The sequence below is a fragment of the Emydura macquarii genome, unplaced genomic scaffold (genome assembly GCF_026122565.2).
Source record: "Emydura macquarii macquarii isolate MOO-44397 ecotype Brisbane River unplaced genomic scaffold, CSIRO-AGI_Emac_v2 contig_1045, whole genome shotgun sequence".
Lineage (NCBI taxonomy): Eukaryota > Metazoa > Chordata > Testudines > Chelidae > Emydura > Emydura macquarii.
Genome location: NW_027131182.1, coordinates 4,436,257 through 4,459,801, shown reverse-complemented (window position 1 = coordinate 4,459,801; position 23,545 = coordinate 4,436,257). Strand labels below are relative to the sequence as shown.

General features: G+C 37.6%; 1 protein-coding gene across 2 annotated transcripts in view; it reads left to right on the top strand.

The window, feature by feature from the left end:
- The window catches only part of DYM (dymeclin), a 382,124-nt gene that overhangs the window by 267,139 nt on the left and 91,440 nt on the right, over positions 1-23,545 (top strand). For both annotated transcript variants that reach the window (XM_067545393.1, XM_067545392.1), the window contains one exon: positions 13,283-13,385. In XM_067545393.1, coding sequence (XP_067401494.1) covers positions 13,283-13,385 — 103 coding nt within the window. The remainder of the gene's footprint in view (positions 1-13,282; positions 13,386-23,545) is intronic.

The window sequence follows — 23,545 nt, the reverse complement described above, 5'->3', positions numbered from 1 at the left end:
TAAAGTTGAGTTGTGTAGTTGTGTGCCTGCTTTTAACACAGTCACAGTGATTACAAACAGAGAATAAGAAATTGCCTTTGCAACTGGCGAATAGGGTCAGTAGCATCTAGAGTTGCTCACTTTCTGTATATAACTTAGTAACTATGTGCAAAGCCCTTAAAAATCGGTGTACCATATTTGGGCATTGTCAGGTTAAGAGTTATAGATAACTATTATCCTTTTTAAATTGGCATAAATGACAGACTATTCTTACCAAAGTAATGCTGGTTAGCAACTCTTTTTAACTAAAACTGATATTTTTCAGGCTGAGAATATTTGGCATTTCAATGTTTGTTTTGTGATTGCCTAGAGAACATGACATGCATTTTGCTCTGAAAGGATCATTTTACTTTCCACAAGCCAGATTTGAGAAATCTCTCTATCCATCTTCCATATCTAGGTGGTCAAATTCAAAAACTCCATCAAAGGGATTGGTTTAGACTTTCATTGACTATGTTGTGCAGAAGCTTGACTATTTTGGAGTACAAACTTGTGAAATTATTTTTTTAAAGCACATAAATTATTATTATTATTATGGTTTTATCCGATACCTTTAGGTTATTGGATAAATTGGTTAAATTTAATCTTGGTGTCAGTACTGAAGTTTCTAATGGATTTAGACCTCTTAACTATTATTGAACATATTATCCAGTCTTTATTTCTTGCATTTTTCATATTTTTTCAACTAGTCTTTCATAGATGATTACTTCCATTTCTCTACATTTTGTTAAACATCTTTGCTTCCCTTTTCAATACATATACATAGACTGAGAGTATGTCTTCACTGATGGCGGCAAATTTGCCACCGTCAGATCGATGTATCCGGATCAATTGAGCAGTCGGTGAAGACCCGCTCAATCGGTTCGGAAGTCGACACATTAAAACCACCCCCTCAAGTGGCGTAGTGCTGCGTTGACAGGAACGCATTTCCCGTCAGCGCAGTGCGGTGATGACACCACTTAGAAGAGGAGTTACGAAGTCAACGGGAGATACGCAAGCGTAGCCAAATTTCCAGGTAAGTGTAGACCTGGCTTGAGTTGCAGAAAATTACTTCCTTAAGCAAAGTCCACTTTTTCTTCTGTAATTTGTGTATATTATCACATATTGTGAATGTCAACTAATTTCAAGATTAATTATGTAAATTTCCTCTTTAAAAGCCTCATCTTGTATTCTTTGCATGAACGACTCACTCATTGACTTTGCTAGAATGTTGTATTTTGCATGGAATGAGCGATCAAGCCCTTAAGCTTGCTTTGAAATTGCACAGTTGCTACTTTGAATGCTAACTTAATTCTGAAACTTTGATGTGATAGGTTATAATGTGTCAATAACATGATCCTCACTGTAACTCCAAGAATACCTGGCTTGTATCAGGGAGTGTGCAGTTTGGATGCCAGGATTGAGACAAATAACAGTCCTTTGACAAAATGTGTGTAAGAGTTGAGTTAAAATGTGTATTAAAAAAAGAACATTCTTCCAAATACCTGTTTTAGTGAGGACATTGGGATGTAAGAGAGCTCTTCTGGATTTGGCATTGTAGTATTAGAGCCAAATCTTGCCATTGTACAAAGCCTGAATTCTAATTTAAGTTGATTGGAGTTCTGAATAATAATTAAGGTTAAGATTTTGTCACAGTTATATTTAGTAAAAGTCAGGGACAGGTCATGTGCAATAAACAAAACTTCATGGAAGCCCGTGACCTGTTTCTGACTTTTACTAAATATAAGTGTGACAAAATGGGGCTGAGTGGGAGGATGAGAGTCCAAGCCCCGCTGGGTGAAGGAATCTAGCACCTGCTGCCATTGCACTAGCTCTGAGACTCCTGCTTCCGTAACAGGGAGCTCCAGGGTTGCAGGACCCCCCGCCACCTGCTCCAGCAGGAAGCTCCAGATCCCCCCGGCCACCCGCAGTGGCTGGGAGATTCGTTTCCCCTTGCCACTTACGGCAGCTGAGAGCTCCAGGGTTGGGAGCTACAGGGGCTCCACTGGTTCAGAGTTCCTGCCCCACTTCCCTGGGCTGAAGCAGAAAATGTCATGGAGTTCTCTGGAAGTCACAGAATCCGTCACCTCCATGACATACTTTTATCCTTAATAATAATCAGTGTTGTGATATGGGGGCAGATGCTCAGCTGGTGTAGATTGTCATAGGCCCAATGAAGACAATATATATACATAAAATAAAATAAAAATACAAGACCATTCAGGTTCCATAGTCAGGAACTCAGATATTAGGAGGTGCCATACTTAAGGATTCATTGTGCATGTGCATTATGATACAGTCTTTTATTGCATGATCACATACTATTGTTTTCCCAAGTCACAGAGAGACTCCATGTACCATACTCAGAGGGTTCTAGAGCATAGATTCCCAGATCTGAAGGCCAGAAGGGACCATTATGATCATTTAGTCTTTCTGTTCTGATCTCTGCATAGCTGTGCTCTCTTGGTACCTTGGCTGGATTAGCTGCCTGCCTGTAATTCTTTCAGCAGCTGCAGATGAACAATTTTAGGCCTTCTTGAATTTAGCTCACCATTTGCAGCTCACTGCAGTATAGACAAATACAGCAGACAAAATCCTGTGATTTATTTGGCTAGGTACACAGCCAAGACCTGTAATTTCCATGGCATTTACGCATGGGGATTTTCAGCTATAGTGGTTAATGGGACCTCCAGCTATCAAGTTTATACAACATACTTTTATCCTCCTCCTTTCCAAGACTGATTTCTATTCTTTGAATAGAATTCCAAGGATGTTAGTTGGCACTCCAAACCAGAGAGGAACAAGATTATCTATAGTAATTTGGAAGGGAAGGCTTTAGTTGCTGTTTTCCACTGTGATCTTTCTGGTGATGTGAACATCAGTTGGTTCATTGGCAGGTTTCCAGGAACTAGATAACAATTTGTGCCTTCAGCTGAAAAATAAATTTCCCGCTCTATGCAGATTAAACTTTAGACTTACTTTTGTAAATATTTACTTTTTGTCTCACCAGATCAAATTCCTTAGTTCTCTATTTTTTCCAGGCTTTTTTGTGTCTACTTGGCTATATTTTAGCAGGAAATCCTGTTTATTAGTGTAGAGCTTTAATTAGCTGTTTTCAATAACTTTGGAATCTGGTAATATCAATCATGATACCAGTGTATGATACAAGTATGCTTTTTTATTTACTTGTTAGAACTGAAATCCACTTGAGTGAATATATTGTGGATTAGTTTTATAGTATCAATCATTGGTGCTCCATTTACATTTAAACTAATGCCAAGTAAACAAATCTATTCGTTTAATGAATAAAAACTAGTGTACTGAACTAATAACTGCATGTGCTTCATTTGTTTTGCTAAAGTTTAGAACAGAGATATAAGGTGGGTGAGATTATATCTTTTATTGGATCAACTTCTGTTGGTGAATGAGACGAGCTTTGTGAGCTCGTTCGAAAGAGTAATGATTCTCTGGTTTCAATCACACGGCTGTTATTAGGGCATTTGGTGCAGTGGATGAAGTATACCACATGTTGATAGGCATGCACAGGACCCATGAGATACATCAATGATGTTTCCATCCTCTGAGTACCTTGCCCAGACCTGAAGAAGAGCTTTGTGGCAGCTCTAATAATTATCTGTTTCACCAACAGAAGTTGATCCAGTAAAAGATATTACCTCACCCAGCTTGTCTCTCTAATATCCTGGGACCAAAACGGCAACAACAACACTGAAAACAACAAAGTTTAGAACAGTAAAACTTGAGGAATAATTTTTGATTGTGGCTGCTGAGCCAATAGAGGGAGTAGAAATCGTTTTTAATGGACCCTATGTAGACATTATCTTTCTTTCAGTGATGCATTAAATAGACCAAAAATAAAAGGTACAGCTACAACAGAGGACGTTCTCCATAGGATTATATTAACTTCAGAAGAGGTACAATTTTGATTTTAAACTATTTTCATGTCTTGTCTATATAAAGGGATTCTTTTCTAATGAAATTATGATGGTCAAATACAAGCTGTAGAATACCATTGTTTAAGGTGTGTTTATATAGTGTGTGGCCTTTAATGCCTATATTTGATTCTGTAACTTAATTAAGTTTTAGAATTGAGGACTGTAATACACTTGGCATGTGAAAATGAGAGAGAAGACAAACGATAATTCAGAGAATATTATTGTAATATTAGAGTACATAACTATCCATGTTAATCCAATTTCTGACCCACTAGGTTGTGTTTATATCTGAATGACTTCTGTTTTGTGTTTAGCTGCTGCTCAGTTTATTACCATATACTTCCTGTGAGGGGAATTATGTGAGACCTCTGGGTCTCCTCACACCAAATAAGCAATTACAAACAGTGCTATAGTACTTGAAAATTCCCATTCAGAGATTTTATTGAATATTTTAACTGTTCTGATAAATTAACTACTGTCCTTGAAAATTTGGGAGGGGAGCGGGAAGTGTGTGTGTGTGTGTGTGTGTGTGTGTGTGTGTGTGTGTGTGTGTGTGTGTGTGTGTGTGTGTGTGTGTGTGTGTGTGTGTGTGTGTTTGTGTGTGTGTGTGTGTGTGTGTGTGTGAGGGAGAGGTTCGGTGGAGGGGCGGTTCGGGAGGGAGAGATTCTGTCATTGGTCCCCTTCTCTCTGATGGTTTTGTCTGGTCTTTGTTCCAATCACGCTGTTTACTTTGCCTCCTCTGCCCTTAACCCTTTCTTTCAACCGCTCACCTCTTCCTGGCCATCCTAGCACCTATTTAAACGCAACTTGGGGAATTCTGGGCTCCACCTCTTCCCTCCCAAATCTTCTCTTCTCTGCTGTTGTTCCCTCCCAACGCAACCATGTTCCCCATCACCGAGGCTCGAAACTTCAGTGTCATTTTTGACTTCACCTCTTATTTTCAGAAGAGGCAGGGGAATTTAGAGTGTTATGTCCCAGCCCCAAGTCCTACAGTCTTATCTACACAGGTGTCCTTCTGCTGACATGCATTCAGCTGCAGAACTGGAACCCTTATTTCACTGCCTGCCTGAATATTCAATTAAACATTTTCAAATCAACATATATGATTTATGTAACTAAATATATTGGTTCATTATTGCACCTTTAATTACAAATAGGGACATGGATAACAGCAATAAGATCCAGAGCTCATAATGCTTTTCTGTATGGCCGTGCAGGTCTATAAGGGTGCTAGTGGAAGAGTTTAGTTCTGATGAGACCTTTGCCAGTATACCCATTTTAATTATACTGATTTTCTTTATGCCAGAAAACCCACAAATAGTAAGAATTGTGCTGTCTCCCACAAAAATGTTTTTATCTGCTTCTTTTTTTTAGATTATGTATTATAGCAAATCACAAAATAAAAATGCATGCAAGTTCTCCTGCAGCCTTTCCGCTCTCTTTTGAGTATTTGTTATAGAGTATTCTTTAGATTCATAGATTTTAAGACCAGAAGATACCATTGTTGTAATGAAAAGTGTTTCATCATTATCGTCATCATCGTATGATATAAATACATCATCTGTTTTTTACCAAATACAGAACTGAAATATTTACTGAACACTTCTGCCTTTTCTGCATTATTATTGATTGTTCTACCATTTCTAGTGTGGGACCAATATCATTGTTAGGCATTGTTTGTTCTTTATATATTTTTAAACTCCTTATTGTCCTTAACTCTGTTAGCCATTGAGTTCTCCTTGTGTCCTTTCGCTTCCCTTATCGATATTCTGTAATTCCTAGCTTCTAGTTTATATTCATTGCTATCAATTTCCCCTTTTTTTTATTTGTTATATATTTTTTTTAAATTGTTTGGATGCTTTCACTTCCCCTCTAAGCCGGGTTGTTTTTTTTTAACCTGCTTTGCCTTCTTTCTCAATTGTGGCCTTTTGGGTGTATAGTAAAATGTTTTAAAACAGTTTTTAATTATCACTGACAGTTTTCTTTTAAAGTTTTTTCTCTCAGCTGTTTTGCCTCATAATCGTTTTCATCCTTTTGAAATTGACCCTTTTAAAGCATCATATATATATTTTACTGGTTTGGACTTTACATTTGTTATATGTAAACAGAATAATCAAATCATGATCACTTGCAGCTATTCAATCATTAATTTTTAGTTCTGCTATAAAGAGGAATTGATCTGTCAAGATCAGGTCCAATATACATTTCCCCCATGTTGGATGCAACACTTTCTGAAGTAGGAAATTGTCATGAATAATTTTTAGGAATTCTAAGAATACTTCAGTACTGGCAGCATGAGACTCCCAACATATTTTGTCCCAATTTGAAGTCTCCCATGATAAACTCAGCTTTTTTTCTCCTACATGTTATAGGTATGTGTTTAAGAAGTTGGTCTTCCTGCTCTCTAGTGTGATTTTGGATGTTCATTGATTCATTATAACATTGATTCATAAGCATTCTTATGAAAGGATGTGGAAAGAAAGTCCCTGTGTATTTGAGCTTTAACTGTTCTGAACTTGAGTACATTGTTAATATATAAATTGCATATCACAGAAATTAATGATGGAAAACTCCACGTTATCGTCACGTCATTTAGTCTATTCACCCGGACCCCGAAGGATTCTTTCCTACTATATATTTTTCCATTGTGTCAAGTCTAGTCTTAAATAGACCAAAGTAAAAGTGTTATTAAGGCATCTGAATGGGAATTAAGAAGCCTTTTTGTGATTCTGCCACAGATAAATGGGAATAACAATACTACCTTTAGGTGGTGCTCTGAGGCTAAATTAATATGTTACTAGTTACTTTCAGATGCTCAGATAGAGGGTGCTATAAAAAGTACAAATTATTATTCTAATTTATTAAGTGTCTTGACTGATGGGGCTTCTCAACACTTCCCTAGGGAAACTGTTCCGCATCCTACTAGACATAAGTGTTCAGCAGTTATTCCTGATATATTCAGCCTTCATTTTCCTTTGCCTAATTTCATTGCGTCCCAGGAATTCTGTGAAATTAACAGGTAGTTCACCTTATCACACACCCACCAATACTTCAGAAGTAGAAATTAATAGTGGAGCTTTCAGCAGTTAATCTCCCAATTATATTATCTAAACTTTTAAAATATAGGAAGAAAGGGGAAAGTCAGACAGGAAAGGGGTAACCTTTCTTTTCTCTTTCTAGTTCTGCTGATCTTTCCCCTTTCCTTACTACTACTCCTCTCCTCCTCTATTTTCCTGGGGGGAAAGATCCCTTTTGCCATATGTTTTCCAGTTCTATGCAGGAGGGTTAATATTGTGTTTTTCCATTTAAGAAATACATTACTCAAAATCCAGCCTCCTTCTTCTGTGTTTTGTATCTGAATTCCCTTTGCAGTCAAAGCAGCTCATAGTATTTTTCTAAAAAGCTACTTGCGTTGAAAGTCCCTTTTCCTTCCAGGGCTGCTTTCTTCCTCTTCATGAAATGAACTGTACCTTCCGAAATAGATTGAGACACTTTGTTTAACCTGCACTTGAACTCAGTCCTCTAGATCAGTTTTAACCAATGATGCAGTCTACACGGCACTAGATGATGCTGATGACAGCACTACTGAATTAACTGTATTAATGACTGCAGAAGTAAAACTGTACTCCCCACTGCAGGTAAACAACCAGTTTTCAAAGCCAAGCTTTAGACAAGCTGAAAAACTGTCCTCATATGAGCATTTTACTGGGTAAATACAGCATCTGGATTTCGGAAGGGAAAAGGAACTGTGCTGCTGTGTATGCCCTTTTCCTTGATGATCTTTGTTTTTGTTTTCTTATTCACTTTCAGTAGTCTTAGGGTTTATTCCAAGTGCTTCCAACTGTAACAGTTGTAGATTGGTGGGAGGCTGATACGAGGCCTAAGCAGGCAGATATCTTGACAAGGGTGCATATGGATCCACTTAAGGAGAAAAGAGGACAAGAGATTCCAGAGGCTGGGAAAGTAGTTCCTTTCTTCTGTACTTTTCTGTGGATGAAGATTTTAACAGCCTTCATACTTATTGAGTTATCCTGAATGCTGTAGATATTGATCACCACCTATAATTATCACAAAGGATTAATATTTTTAATCTTATCTAACACTATTTGCATAGCAGACTAATTGAGAGAGGTGTGGTTCAGTGATAGTTTCGTTGTGGGGCTAGGAATCAGGAAGCCATATTTCTAACCCCAGCCCTGATCCTGATTCCCTAAGTTCTTGTGCATGTTCTGCTTATTCTGCTTCAACTTCTCCATCTTTAACATATGGAGGATAATATTTAGCTGCCATAAAGGTAGTTGTAAGAATTAATTAGATAGTGAGTGATAAGTGCTTTGAATACAAAGCGTTCTGGAAATCAAGCTATTAATTCTATTCCTAAAACACATCAGACTGAAGAGATATTGCGAACTGATAGGATTTATTGAATTGGCTCTTAAGAGAAAAAGGCAAGGTATGGGTTTGAAAAAATCATTCATTCCTCTTGACTCCCTCAGAAGAGTATTGAAAAAATCTGTTGCCTTTTGCTGAGGTTCCTGGATAACAGCGAAGAGCATATTATTAGTGTGAGGATCTTACTCTACATGCTTGGAAGATACTGACTGAATTTTAAGCAAGTAAAGAACAAAGAAGACTTGCTCAAACTGATCAACCCTTTTCAGAGAGAAGAACTGAGTTCTCTCTGCTTTTCAAAGCATTATTACAGTCCCTCAGATTCCAGAAAGATACTGTATCTATGGTATGTAAACCCAGGAAATATTCTGCCTCTTGAATACTTTTTTATTAAATTGGCTAATTAATATTAATGATTTTTGTGAAATCTTATACCAGCTCTTATATCCTTACGAGATGATCTGAAAATGAGCCAGCAGGAAGTGATATAAGACTGTACAACAGCAGGCCTCTTCTACATATGGTGAATCATGTCACTTCTAGGATATAGTCGAGTGCACCAAGAAAAAAGGGTTTTTTATAGCTATGACCATCCAGAGCTCTGGATGCATGTAGGAGAATTATATAATAAAACATACCAATTAGGACACAAACCAATCCAAACTCTCCGGCCAAGCAGATATAACTCATTCAGTCCACAATTCCAGAGAAAGCCAGGAGAGTGGGGATGGCAGGGGAATGTAAGTTTAACAAATTCAGGTTCTGATGAAACAGTGTGAGGAAGCAGGTTCCAAAGCTGAGGTCAATTCACTGGAAATACTCTCTATCTAGCTTCTTCTATTTTGCCTATTACCATACTGTCTGAGTGCCTTACATCCATCTCCCCTTCATTTTAGATCCAAGAGTTGTTAGTTTGAGATCATCTCAACAGGTATGATATCACACAAGTATAGAACTATTGTCCACTGCAAATTGAAAACATTACAGATCCAGTTTGTGTCACTATTTACTCCAATGGCCTCACAAGTATGTTGAACAGGAGAGCCCTGTGCTACCCCCCAAAAGAGGGATTCTTGGGGCAGATGAGCAATCTCGTAGTACTTCCATGTGGGTTCTCTTAGAGATAAGAGAATGGAGCCACTCAAGCACAGTTTACTCTATCCCTGCCAAGAACTGCAGCCTTGTGGTCACTGGTATCAAAGGCAACTGAAATATCTCAAAGAATCTGCATGGACACTTGATTATCTCAAGCAGGCTATAATTGACCAGTCAGACCAATGTTGTCTATGAGCCATATCCCAAACTAAAACATGGTTGACTTTCAAGTATCCTTTGAGTTTCTCTGTGACCTTTTTCTGGTGGCACATTGCACCTTTAGAATGGTTATAGCCATCAAAGAGAAGCAAAAGTGTGTGTGTGTGTGTGTGTGTGTGTGTGTGTGTGTGTGTGTGTGTGTGTGTGTGTGTAAGTAAAACAATGGTTCCCAACGTTTTTGGCTCAAAGGCCACAGATATCATTTTTACAACCCTGAAGGGTCACCAGTCTTCACCAGCAGGGTCCCTGGCTGGCCACCCCCTCCTCCCCCAATTGCAGCCGGATGGAAAGAGTTCAGCGAGGAGGCTGCTTCCTCCATGGTCTCCCCGGCTGCAGCAGGGAAACCACATGTGTCCTGTAGCTCTGTGCATTCCACCTGGGTCCCTAGGCAGTGGCTCCCTTCTGCAGCCAGGGGGATGGGAGATCAGTGCTCCCCTCCTTCTGGCTCCAGCAGGTACGCCAGCACCTAGGGACCCAGGTGGAGTGCTTTGTTCTCTGCTGGAGTCGGGGGAGGGGAGTGCTGATCTCCCAGCACCTATGAACTGAGGTGGAGTGCTTTGCTGTGCTCCCTGCTACAGCCAGGGGGAGGGGATTGCTGATCTCCTATCCCCTTGGCTGCAGCAAGGAGCCTGCGCCCATCTTGTAGACCCACGGAAACATGCTCCACCTGGGTCTTTAGGCAGTGGCTCCCTTCTGCAGCCTGCAGGAGGGGATTCGTGGGCCACTTTGAAAGCCCCTGTGGCCCACTTTTGGCCCCTGGGCCACAGGCTGGTGTACCAGTGGTTGAACCACTGGTGTAAAATATAATAAATGGAGAGATCGAAAATAGAAGTGGTGAATGGAATTGAGGGTAAAAGTAGTAAGCTAACTGCCTGAGGGACATAGAAAAGTTAGAAATGATGATAAATAGATAGGTTGGGGAGCTTCATAAAGCTAGGATCCAGACAGTAATAAATTGTATGGTTTGTGAGTTAATAGATGTATGGTATAAGTGGGTCAATACAATATTTGTCAAGGCCAGAGGCTCATCACATCAAGGCTATACACAGCTCTGCATTCTTTTAGGCCAAGATTTTCAAACATGATTAGCATTTTGGAAGGTCTCCATTTTTTGGGTACCCAACTTGAGGCATCGTATAGGGGTTCTGATTGTCAGAAAGTGCTAAGCACAAGCCCATGTATTTTATTTGCTACTGCTATCCACAGCAGGGCCTTCCCTCTGCTTTTACCTTTAGTTTACATCCTCCTTCTACAGTCATTCCTGTGCTGCTTTACATGTCTGTCCTATGTGCCAGGAATGACCTCTCTCATCCCACATCATGCAGGCTGCTTTCCTCCTTCATATCTCTCCATCAAACCCTGTGGTGCATATGTTAAACAGACAATTTCGTGGCTTTCTGTTGTGCAGTACTGTTCTTTGTTTTTCCACTTCCTTGACTACATCCTCTTTCCCTATGTCTTGCCTGTCTTAGATTGTAAGATGCTCAGGGCAGGGATCTGTCTTTTGGTGTCTGTAAAGCACCATGCACATCTCTGCATTAACATTAGAGAAGGCAGCACTGTATTGTGATGTCTTTGTGTTTATAATAAATATACAGCTTAAAGATTACGTTCACTATTAAATGTGTTTAAAATGTTAAGATGAATACTCATATTCTACTTAAACATCAGTGCCCAGGAACATACCTATACATCTAAAAACTAAGCTGAACCTGCCAGTTTAATGTGACTGAGAGCTGAAGGCTAGATTTAAACTCTGATTGATTGAAAGGCCAGTGTTTTATTCAACTTCTGAATCTTAATGAAAATAAATTTTGATTTAACTTTGTGGAAAGGGGCAGTGGGGTAAAGTTTTAAAATATGAAAAATGAAAACAGTTAGATATCCTGGTGAAGGGACCTACATGCATGAAGTGAGAATAAGAAGCAGTCAAAAATCCATGACTTATTTTTATGATAATATATTAGGTCAGGTTAAATGCACTGCTATCATATGCACACACAAACTCAGGGATGCTGAAACAATTTGTATAGTGGGGGTGCTGAGAACCATTGAACCAAACTTTAAGTCCTATTTATAATGGATGTGACAGCACCTCTGTGTCCCCCTAATTCCAGCATCTATGCAAAAACTCATAATTCCTGGCAATTGTGTCCCTTTGATGTTCTATTATAAAAAGCGTCCATCTTTGCTCAGCTCACTTAAAGAATGATTTACAGTAGCAAAGACTGACAAAGCCTTGAAGGGCAACTAAATAGTTTAGAGGCATGCAGGATTTACATATGAAGTTAGATTGTTGAAGTTCTTTAGCCTGAAAATAGGTGGCTGTCCAAAATAGCGAAAGGCATAGTGAAGATACTCAACAAAGGAACACCAGTGGAACTGAAGAGCAGTCCATTTAAAATATATACCTTGCAAAGCAGTAGTTTCATCTATGTAGTCAAACTGAACCAGTAAATTCACTGCCTAGGAGCTCATACACATTCAGATTGGAAATAAGGTGCACATTTTTAACAGTGAGGATAACTAACCATTGGTAACTTGCCAAGGGTTGTGGTGGATTCTCAATCATTAGCGCTTTTTAAATCAAGATAGGATGTTTTTCTAAAAGATATGCTCAAATTCAAATAGGAATTAATTCTGGGAAGTTTTATGGTCTTTGTCATGTAGGAGATCAGATTAGATAATCCCAGTGATCCTTTTTGGGTTTATCTATGAATCTGTGTAGTCACAAACTGCATAATTTACATTTTTTCTTCAGACTTAATACATCTAAGTAGAATCTTGTAGTATTATGTATCCCAGGTAGTGCACTTAAAGTAATTTATTTGGTGACTATACAGTGCTTCCCCCAATTAGTAAAGCTTAAGCACAGAATTTTTAAAAGATTCAAAGTGACCTAGGAATATAAGGGAATGTCCTTAGTGGGACTTTTTATGATAATGTAAGTCACTTAGATGATTTTGAAATTTCCATCCAAAGTATAAGAAGTTAAAATGAATTTTAAAAAATGCAGACATACATAGCTCTTATAAATTCACAGATGAATTACCTTTGTAACTCAGTTCCTGCTTCTTGAAAAGAAAATGTATAGTATGCGAGTCCTGACTAAATTAGTAAAATACATATCTTAGAGAGAAGAGAACTTATCTTTATTAACATAAGGTTTTTTTAAATATAGTAGACCATTAATTAACTGAAACATAAAAAGTGGGGAAAAAATGTACAAGATGCTACATATATCCAAGGTTGTGGAAAATAAGCATATTGCGCTGAAATAGCTAGCTTGAAGACTTAGAAATAAAGTTGCACATACAATCTTAACTTTATTCCCAGACTTTTGATTACTTAAGCATTCTTAACATTCTTCCTTCATAGTTTGCTGTATGGAATTGTTCTTTCTCAGTTACCTAAGATGTAAAGCATATATTACCCATACAACTTTTGTGCAATGTGGGGTTTTTTTGTTTTTTTTTTATCTCCCAATTCAAGGAAGTATAATGGAGAATGTCTTCTAATTGAATAGTCTAGCTAACTGGAAATAGAGGGTCACTTGTGAATTTTTATTATATTAAACATTTTCTGATTTTTGTGTTTTTTTTCAGTTTGTTTTCTTTGTTGTCTAAAAAACACAACAAAGTTCTGGAGCAAGCCACACAAACCTTGAGAGGTTCCCTCAGTTCAGATGACTCTCCACTTCCTGATTATGTGAGTATTGATCTTAATGTTTTAGCAAACTTTTCAAAATAGAAGCAGCAACATCCCTAAATCTGCAAAAGTTTATCAGAGTGTGTGACAACCAGGCAACCACGAGCACCAAAATATAGGAACCTCTCAAAATGACATCATGTCTGAAACTTTGTAAGAAAATGAAAAATATACTTACAAATGGCAAAACAAAACCACAGCTATTCATAGCTAAGAAACCTTCCATAGCCTGTCAGCTTGCAATTTTCAAGAGAGTTTCAACTGGATGGGTTTAAGAGATATCGTTAAAAGCAAACTTAAAAAACCCAAACTTTTTGGTGTCTACCAATATTTTAAAAGGCCTAAAATATTATGCAAATCCGCTATTGAAACAAACCCCCAATAGGTCTTTGAAACAGAAGTGCCCAATATATGAATGCGGTAGTCGACCAAGCTTGTGTTTTTTGAACACGCGTACACACACACGTCTAAGGATGGCTTTTCATCTGTTCTAAGGCAACATCTGCAGATGAACAACAATTAGTAATTTGATTGCACGACTGTCAGAAAACTTCTTGTTTACTATACTGTTAATTTATACGACAAAGAAACTTCCTCCAAGGACTTGAATGGCATAATTTATACATTCTTTTCAAGTGTCTCTGGTTTATATTGATTTACATTATTACATTTTATTTTACAAATCTCTGCAAGAAATTTTTTCCTGATTTATAAATTGCTATGAGTATGATCTTGGAACTATAACCATATTTTTTACCTTGAGTTTTAGCAAATGTTTCAGGAGCCCAAACTCCCAGGGATTACAAACTGTGCAACTCTGTCCACACATTTAAAGCTCCTAAGAGCCTATGTGCCTTCTAGAAGATATTTTATTATTATTATTATTATTATTGTTATTTGCATTATGATAACACCTAGAAGCTCTAGCCATGGACCAGAACCCAATGTGCTAGACACTGTACAAAGAGGAAAAAAAAAAACAGCCCTTGCCTTAAAAACCTTACAATCTAAATATAAGACGAGACAATTTGATGGATACAGATAGACAGATAGGGTAGTACAAGGAAACAATATTGGTCAACATGATAGGCTATGATCTCAACACACTAGCTAATATTTATGAAGACTGTCACTTTTTTATTAAATAGGATATATTTATAGAGCTCAAATGGTTAATTTAACTAGTAAGATCTCTTGACCTGCACATCCTGGCCAGAGTTGTTTGTATATAATACACAAACAATGTCATTTTGCTATTCGAAAACAGTGTGCTGGCCACGGTTATTGAGTAAACAGTCACCTGCAGTTTTTTCCTATTTATTCTTGCCAGCCCATTACTAGCCATGCTGTAAGTACCACCTTACAGCATATTTGGACCTGGGTTCAGAAAAAGTGCCACTTATGAAGTTGAGCACCAACTCATTGAGATCCTTGCAAAGGCTAAAGGACATCTGGTTGTTCATGCTTACCCAGTTGAAAGAGCTTTTAGACTTATGTTATATCCTTTTAAAATAAAACACCTGACATGATTCTTTCATTATGCTAAGAGGTGGTTTTTGTTTTGTTTAACACCATGTTTTGAGTTACAAATTAGTTGATACATTAGTGTGTTACTTCTCAAAAGCACAACAGACATAAATCAGAGAGCATAAAATCACTGGTAGAGTAAGACGTTACTCTAAAATATGGCATCACAGCAGAGGTGCCATTTTGGGGAATATTAAACCATTCCTGAGCGCTCATCATTACAAATCTCAGATCGTTATTCAGAGGGGTAATTAACTTCAGTGCCTTGTCAAATCCCAACTTTGGGCAATTACAGCTCTGTATGTTCAAAGGCCTCTTTCAGTTATAGGAGTCTTCATTACCTGTCCTGAAATCTTGAATAGAGTTGCTCTGACTGATTTTAGCCCAGAAGTGGTTGTATTTCAGTGGTGGTGGCACAATCAATCTCTAGCTATCACAATTATCTCATTGAAATGTTGTGGAGCTTATAGCTGATTTGAGATGTTTCAATGAAAATCTGTGTAGAAGGACGAAGTATTTTAATACTAGTACGCAATCTTAATGAATGAACTATAGTTGTATATAGCCTCATCTTATTGCCTGGAAGATGCTAACTGTGCTATCATTTTAAAGGATGTTCATTTTAAGATGAGACCCTTGGAATTCTGTCCTCCCCAGGTGGGAGAAGGGATGGTTAAATTTGTGCAGGTTACATCAAGTTTTTAAGATTAAAAATCTGTTTTATCTTTAGAATTCTGCCCCAACTCTTATGAAAGGGTTAATTTTAGGTAGAAGTTGAACATCTCACTAAGCAACAAAATTTAATTTTAAAAATAATTTTTTATTCTAATAAATTGACGTGCTTCAGTGCACATTTGGTCATTTTGGTTTGTTTAGTGTCTAAATTAATTTTAATGGTAGTTATATACAACACAGGGATTAGGGTTTTATGTAGCAGGTGCTTAAATTAATGCTTACTAGTATTTGGCCTTAGATGAGTGACTAGATGAAGACCTTTAGGAGCAGACTTCTGGAAGTCCCCTACTCCCATAATTAGGGTCAGATTTCCAAAAGTTTTCAGCACTCAGAAGCTGCTGGCTGCTGAATTCTTTTGAAAATCTATCTCTTTATTTTAACACCAGCTAACTACCAACACTGAGAACTTAAGGCACCAGTCTTCTAGTCGTCTAGGTTATCAGCAAATAGCCTAGGTAAATTGGTAACTTGCCACATGGGGAAACATAAGTAACTCAGTTGAGTTTAAAATTAGACATTTGTATTTGGGAGGTAGAAAATAAGTGGATGTTCTCACAAAGTGAACCCTAGAAATACATCCTTGCACACATACCAAACTAGGGCCTGGAGTTCTAAATTATCCCATTTGGTGGGATGTCACCTAAATGTCACATCAAAAGCAGATAGAAGCTTGTCAGTGGCCAGAAGTATTCTTTAGCAATTAAACTTCTGGTTTATTTATATAGCATTTGGAAATCCTTCAGATGAAAGTACAAAATATTATTTTTTCATCCCACAAGATATATAGAGTAGCAACACATTTTCTCAGTACATACTTTTACTAAACATTTATTTTTTGGAGACATTTTAAAGTAGATCTCAAGAAATTCCTAGTGTTTTGAAGCACTCTGATGCCACATGTTGAATGTCACGTGACCAAATCATATGAACTGTGCAGGAAAGTTCCTTTCCAACACACTTTCATATGGGGGGCATATGACCCTATCTTTGAAAATACAAAAGTGCTCTCATGATCTGTCCTCCAAAGCATAGTCCAAAATGTAATGTTTCTGCATTAGTTAAGAACTAGAAAGTGATCTACTTTTATAGTCAAAAAGGAAAGTTTAAACAATATGAGCAAAGTAAGCCATGCATTTTAGAATCCAGTAGCAAAGCCTCATGGATTTGTGAGAAATGCTGATCAGAACTGATTTTTTCCTGGCCCCTTCCCAGTCTAGTGAATTTTTTCTTACCTGCTGTGCAGAGTTAATGTTATTTGGGGGCCCAGGATTCTACAAATGTCACTGCATTTCCTTCTCCTTTCTTAATAATCTAAATAAAACTTTGTAATTGTTTGATGAAATGTTTCTTTTTCTATTCCTTTTCTTTCTCAGCTTGTGCTCTATAATGGGGGTAAATGAAGTCCACTATTTAGATTCTTCTTTGATTTATCTTTGATATATATGGTAAATAGAAAGCAGCTGTCTGTTTAAGCATCTAATTCTCGAAACCCTTAGGCCCCTCAAGCGTCATCTGGAAATAATGTAGCATGTAAAACAAAGCTAAGAAGAAAAAGCAATGTTTGTTTTATGTGGGATGAATGACTTCAGTTGGGGTCCTTCTAATTTGGCCATTATGAGGGTTATTAAAAAGCAGTATTACAAAAGTGGTTTCCACAAAAAGAATTTTTTGTATCTCGTATCTTGTTATTACAGATAATTATAGTCAAAGCTAAAAGTACTTTATAAATAGTCCTTCATTTCAATTCCCCCAACTGAGAACCAAAGGACCAGTAATCTTACTCTCTGATATATGGCTAGGTGTAAAATGGTTTCTTTATTTCATGTAATTCCTTAAAACAAATAGTGCGTTAGAACTCAGATCTACATATTTGTCTAGTATGTCTTGGGATCTGTAAAGTCTAGCTGAAGAAAGGTCTCTGAAATATTATTAGCTGTCTTTTAAACAAGGTGAAAAACACTGAAAGCTATATGTTTTATTCAGGATTTAATGATATTGCTGTTAAAAAATGACTTGTACATAAGAACTAGACTAGCTTTGTCTTTAGTATGTGTGATGATTTAATCGGTTTTGTTAAACTGCTGAAGCAAAGCTAATTCTTTGTAAAGGGATCATATTAACAATTCTAGAGACTAAAGTCATCTATCCCAAGTACAGATGCAGCGGTGGCAATATAATTTATTTCACCCTACCATGCTACTATATCTGAATCCTCTCTTTGTCCTTCGGGAATAAATCTCTATGAGGTTCTCTCAGCTGTGATGTCTCTAGGCATCTGTTAGTTGTGATTGCCAATAGTAGTACCAGCTGAGGTGGTGGTTTTTGTGACCTGGACAGGTGAGTTAATCTCAGTCACTCAATTTCAGTGACTCAATCTGGACAGTGTAAAAACTGTAACAAAGAGATTGTTTTGGCACTATGTAAAGCCTTGTGTGTTTACATAGGTACAACCTACAGGCAGCAGCTGCACCTAAAAAGAAAGTTTGGTTATAGAAATATATTAAGGTAGAACAGACTTTACTTGTGATATTCTCAGCATCTGAAGAAGAACTGCATCACAGCTGGCAATAAGCATTTCTTATGAAGGTGAGCTGGCTATCATTAAATTATTAGATAGATTAAAGAGAAATAGAACTAGGAAGACATTTTTCTGTGCTACAATCTGGTAAGGTCAGTAATGTTTTAGAAATGAAACTAAACCAGTTAGCCATCCAGCTACTATGATACAATTAATGCTGTCTAGACAGTAGGCTGTCTATATACTGTCTAGCAGTAGTTACATAGTGACTATGTATTGCATTAGAGTTCCCTAATTGTATCCTTCATTATGCTAGCAGTAGAAGTTGAGTCATTTTTGCTGAAGGAGAAAAGGTTTCTCATCAATGTATGGTATATGCCTAATATATACAAGATATAAAAAAGAAAGTAAATCGTTCTGGCATAATGTTTACTCAAGAGGCATATTTAAAATCTGTTCTTTAGCCCTGTTCTTTCCATTGATGCTCTTTCTGCTTCAAATTGTTTTCCTGCATAATTTCTTCCATTTTTACTTGTCAAAATTCCTACTTAATTTAAGTTTTTCAGGATTTGATTTACCAAAATGATAGTATTTAGTTACATAATGTTAATGAATAAATAGTGTTGTTTATTATTCATTTACTTATAAAATTTTGAGTCCTTCAATTCTAGAACTTTTTGTAGCACACTTAATTAATTAGCTTTTCTACTATAATTATGAAAGAAAATGATTATTTGTTTCAATAAGTTATTATTGAAAGTTGCAGTACATAAAACAAAATCAGACTCTTGTGATATTTTTTAAGTTGGCAATATCTCTTTAAGGTATTCAAAGTCTAGCAATTTAGGCTTCCTCTAATGTGATGGACACTCGGTTTTGCACTGAATTATTCCTGGATTCCTATATTCTAAGACCAGAAAGGGTCATTGTGATAGTCTGATCTCCTGTATAGTGCAAGCCAGAGAACTTCTCCAAAATAATTCCTAGAGAATATCTTTTAGAAAAAATCCAGTCTTGATTTTAAAATTGTAGGTGCTGGAGAATCCATGATGATTCTTAGTAAATTGTTCCAATAGTTAATTTACCCTCAGTGTCAAATATTTACGCCTTATTTCCTTTCTGAATTTGTCGAGCTTCAAATTCCAGCCATTGGATTTTGTTATACCTTTCTCTGCTAGATTGAAGAGCCCATTTTTAAATAATTGTTCCACATGTAGGTACTTATAGACTATAATCAAGTCACCCCTTAACCTTCTCATTGTTAAATTAAATAGATTGAGCTCCATAAGTCTATCAATATAAAACATATGTTCTAATCTTTTAGTCATTCTCGTGGCTCTTCTCTGAGCCCACTCCAATATATCAACATCTTTATTGAATTGTGGGCACCAGAACTGGACCCAGTATTCCAACAGTGGTCACACCAGTGCCAAATACAGAGGTAAAATAACCTCTCTACGCCTACTCGAGATTCCTCTGTTTATGCATCCAAACATCACATTACCTCTTTTGGCCACAGCATCACATTGGGAGGTCATGTTCAGCTGATTATCCACCACCACCCCCAAATCTTTTTTCAGTCGCTGTTTCTCACCACAGAATCTTCCATCCCCTAAATGTGGCTTACGTTCTTTGTTCCCAGAAATATGAATTGACATTTAGCCATATTAAAATGCATATTGTTTGTTTACCAACTGATGCAGATTGCTCTGAATCAGTAACCTGTCATCTTCATTATTTATCATGACCCCAGTTTTTGTGTCATCTGCAAACTTTATCAATGACGATTTTATTTTTTCTTTCAAGTCATTTATAAAAATGTTAAATGCAATAGGGCCAAGAACCAATCTCTGTGGACCCCACTGGAAACAGACTTGCTCAATGACAATTCCCTTTTTACAGTTATATTTTGAGACCTATCAGTTAGTCGGTTTTTAATTTATTTAATGTGTGCCAAGTTATTTTTATATCATTTTAGTTTTTTAATCAAAATGTGTGATACCCAGTCAAACACCTTGCAGAAGTCTAAGTATATTATGTCAACACTATTTTACTTTTATCAAGGAAACTTGCAAGCTCATCAAAAAAGATATCAAGTTAGTTTGACAGGATCTGTTTTCCATAAACCCATTATGATATGCATGCATTACATTACCTTCCTTTACTTCTTTCTTACTTGAGTCCTGTATCAGCCACTCTGCTTTTTGCCCAGGGTTGCTGTCAGGCTGACAGGCCTATAATTACCTGGGTCATCCCATTACCCTTTTCAAAAATTGGCACAACATTGGCTTTCTTCCAGTGTTCTGGAACTTCCCCAATGCTCCAAAACGTATTGAAAATCAATGTTAATGGTACAGGGAGCTCTCAGCCAGCTCTTTTAAAATTTGTGGATGCAAGTTATCTGGATCTACTGATTTTAAAATGTCCAGCTTTACATAGTTTCTATTGAATATCTCCAGAGACACTAATGGAATAGAAGGAATCTTATCACCGTATAATGAGACCATATCATGTTTTTACCCAAAAATACAGAACAGAAATATTTATTCAGCATTTCTGCCTTTTCTGTATTATTATTGATAATTCTACCATCTCAATCTAGTAATGGACCAATATCACAGGCAGGGTTATTTTTGTTCCTAATATATTTTAAAACCTCCTTATTGTCCTTTAATGTGCTGGTCATAGAGTTCTCCTTGTGTCCGTTAGCTTCCCTTATCAATTTTCTTCAGTTTCTAACTTCTGATTTGTATTCATTACTATCAGCTTCCCCTTTCTTCCATTTGTTGTATATTATTTTTTAAATTTGTACAGCTGCCTTCATTTCCCTCTACACCTGGCTGTTTTTTTAACTAGCACAGCATTCTTCCTCAATTGTAGAATTATGGCTTCTTTGGGCATCTAGTGAGGTGTCCTTAAATGATTCCCAATTATCATTCACATTTTTCTGATTAAATTCTTCCTGCCAGCTGATTTAGCTCAGAATAGTTTTCAGCTTTGTGAAACTGGCACTTTGAAAGCACCAAGTATATAAATTACTGGCCTGGCCTTCACTGTGCTTGCACATTATAAATGTGATCAGGTCGTGATCACTTGTACCTAAGCTACCATTTATTTTTAGTTCTGTGATCAGTTTGAGGTGAAAATCAAATTCGAACAGCTTAATGGGACCCAATCAAGGGGCCTTGGATAATCTCCATTTCAATCTTCAATATTGAAGGAACTGACATGAAATTGCAAACCCAATAGGAAGTATATTTAATGAATCTGTAAACTCGGGGGGGGAGGGCACATGTCCTACCCTATGACTGGAGAATTGTTACCTATTTTTAAGAAATGAAAAAAGTGATCTATGAAATTATAGATCCATTAATTTGACCTCAACTGTATGCAAGGTCTTGGAACAAATTTTCAAAGAAAAACTAGTTAAGGACATAGAGGTAACCAGTAATTGGGATAAAATACAACATGAGTTTACAATAGGTAGATCATGCCAGATCAATCTGATCTCTTTCTTTGAGAAGATAACCAATTTTATACACAAAGGACATGCAGTAGATCTAATCTGCGTGGATTTCAGTAAGGCATTTGATACAGTTCTACATGGGAAACTATTAGTTAAATTGGAGTAGCTAGGGATTAATATGAGAATTGAAAGGTGAATAAAGAAATGGTTAAAGAGGAGACTATAGTGAGTCATACTGAAAAGTGAACTTTCAGGCTTGAGGGGAGGTCAGTAGTGGAGTTCCTCAAGGATCAGACTTGAACAAATCTTATTTAACATTTTCATTAATGATCTTGGCACAAAAAGTGGGAGTGTGCTAGTAATATTTGCAGCTGACAAAGCTGAGCGGTATTGCCTATACAGAGAATAACTGGAATATCATACAAGAGGATTTGGATGACCTAGAAAACTGGAATAATAGAAATAAGATGAAATTTTATAGTGTAAAGTGCAAGGTCATGCAAGAATTTTTGCTAACTGGGAACATATAAGTTGGAAGTGACAGGAGGAGAAAGACTTGAGTGTATTGGTCAATCACAGGATGACTATGAGCCACTGATGTAATGAGGTCATAAAAAAGGATAATGCAGTACTAGGATGTGTGATATAACAAGGGCAGAGGGCAGTAGGAGAGTGCACGACGGGAGGTATGTAAGCCCCAGAATGATCAGGACTTTATTCCCTGAAGACTTGCTAGAGTCAGTAGAGGGCAATTAGGAGCGGCTGAGGCCAATTAAGGCCCAGCTAGGTGCCTGATAAAAGCCCACTGCTCCAGAGAAACAGTGTACAAGCTGGAGGAGTAGGTGTGCTGTGCTACGCTACAAGGAGCAGACTGGAGTACAGTGGAGGTGTGGAGGAGTGGAGGAGTCCCAAGAGAGGTACTGAGCCCAGTTTGGGCAGCAAGGAAACAGGGCCGAGAGGCCAGAAGGACTGAGGGGGGAAAAGTAGCCCAGGGGAAAAAGACTATAGCTACGAATACAGTGCCAGCAGCTCATAGCTGCTACTCATAGGGCCCCTGGGCTGGGACCCGGAGAAGCGGGCGGGCCCGGGTCCCTACCCCCCTCCCCGGGGTGACGGGCGACTCCCTGGACCACTACGAGAAGTGAAGCACAAGACCCACTAGAGGGAAGCCGGCTGTCTGCCATAGATGCATCAGGTGAGATATTTCCAGTAGAGATGAGGAAGAATTAGTACTAATATACAAGGTACTGGTGAGACCTCGTCGGAATACTGTATGCAATTCTGGTCTCCCATGTTTAAGAAAGATAAATTCAAACAGGAATAGGTGCAGAGAAGGTCATCTAGGACAGGGGTATGTGTATCCCTGGGGTTACGCAGAGGTCTTCCAGGGGTTACGTCGACTCGTCTAGATATTTGCCTGGTTTTACAACAGGCTACATAAAAAGCACTAGCGAAGTCAGTACAAACTAAAATTTCATATAGACAATGGCTTGTTTATGCTGCTCACTGAAATGTAAGTGCAATATTTATATTCTAATTGATTTATTTTATAATTATATGATAAAAATGAGAAAGTAAGTAACTTTTCAGTAATAGCATGCTGTGACACTTGTATTTTTATGTCTGATTTTGTAAGCAAGTAGTTTTTAAGTGAGGTACACAAGACAAATCAGACTGCTGAAAGCAGTACAGTAGTCTGGAAAGGTTGAGAGCCACTTGTCTAGGATGATCAGAGGAATAGAGAACCTACCTTGCAAAAGAAGACTTAAGGAACTTAGCTTCTCTCTTCAAGTGATTGCTCATATGCATTCCAATTTAGGTGTGTGCGCGCCCCGTGCACAGATTCCCGGAACTTTTTTTCCTTAGCACACCCGCAGGGCTGGGCAGCGCCCCCTGGAGTGCCGCGCTCATGTT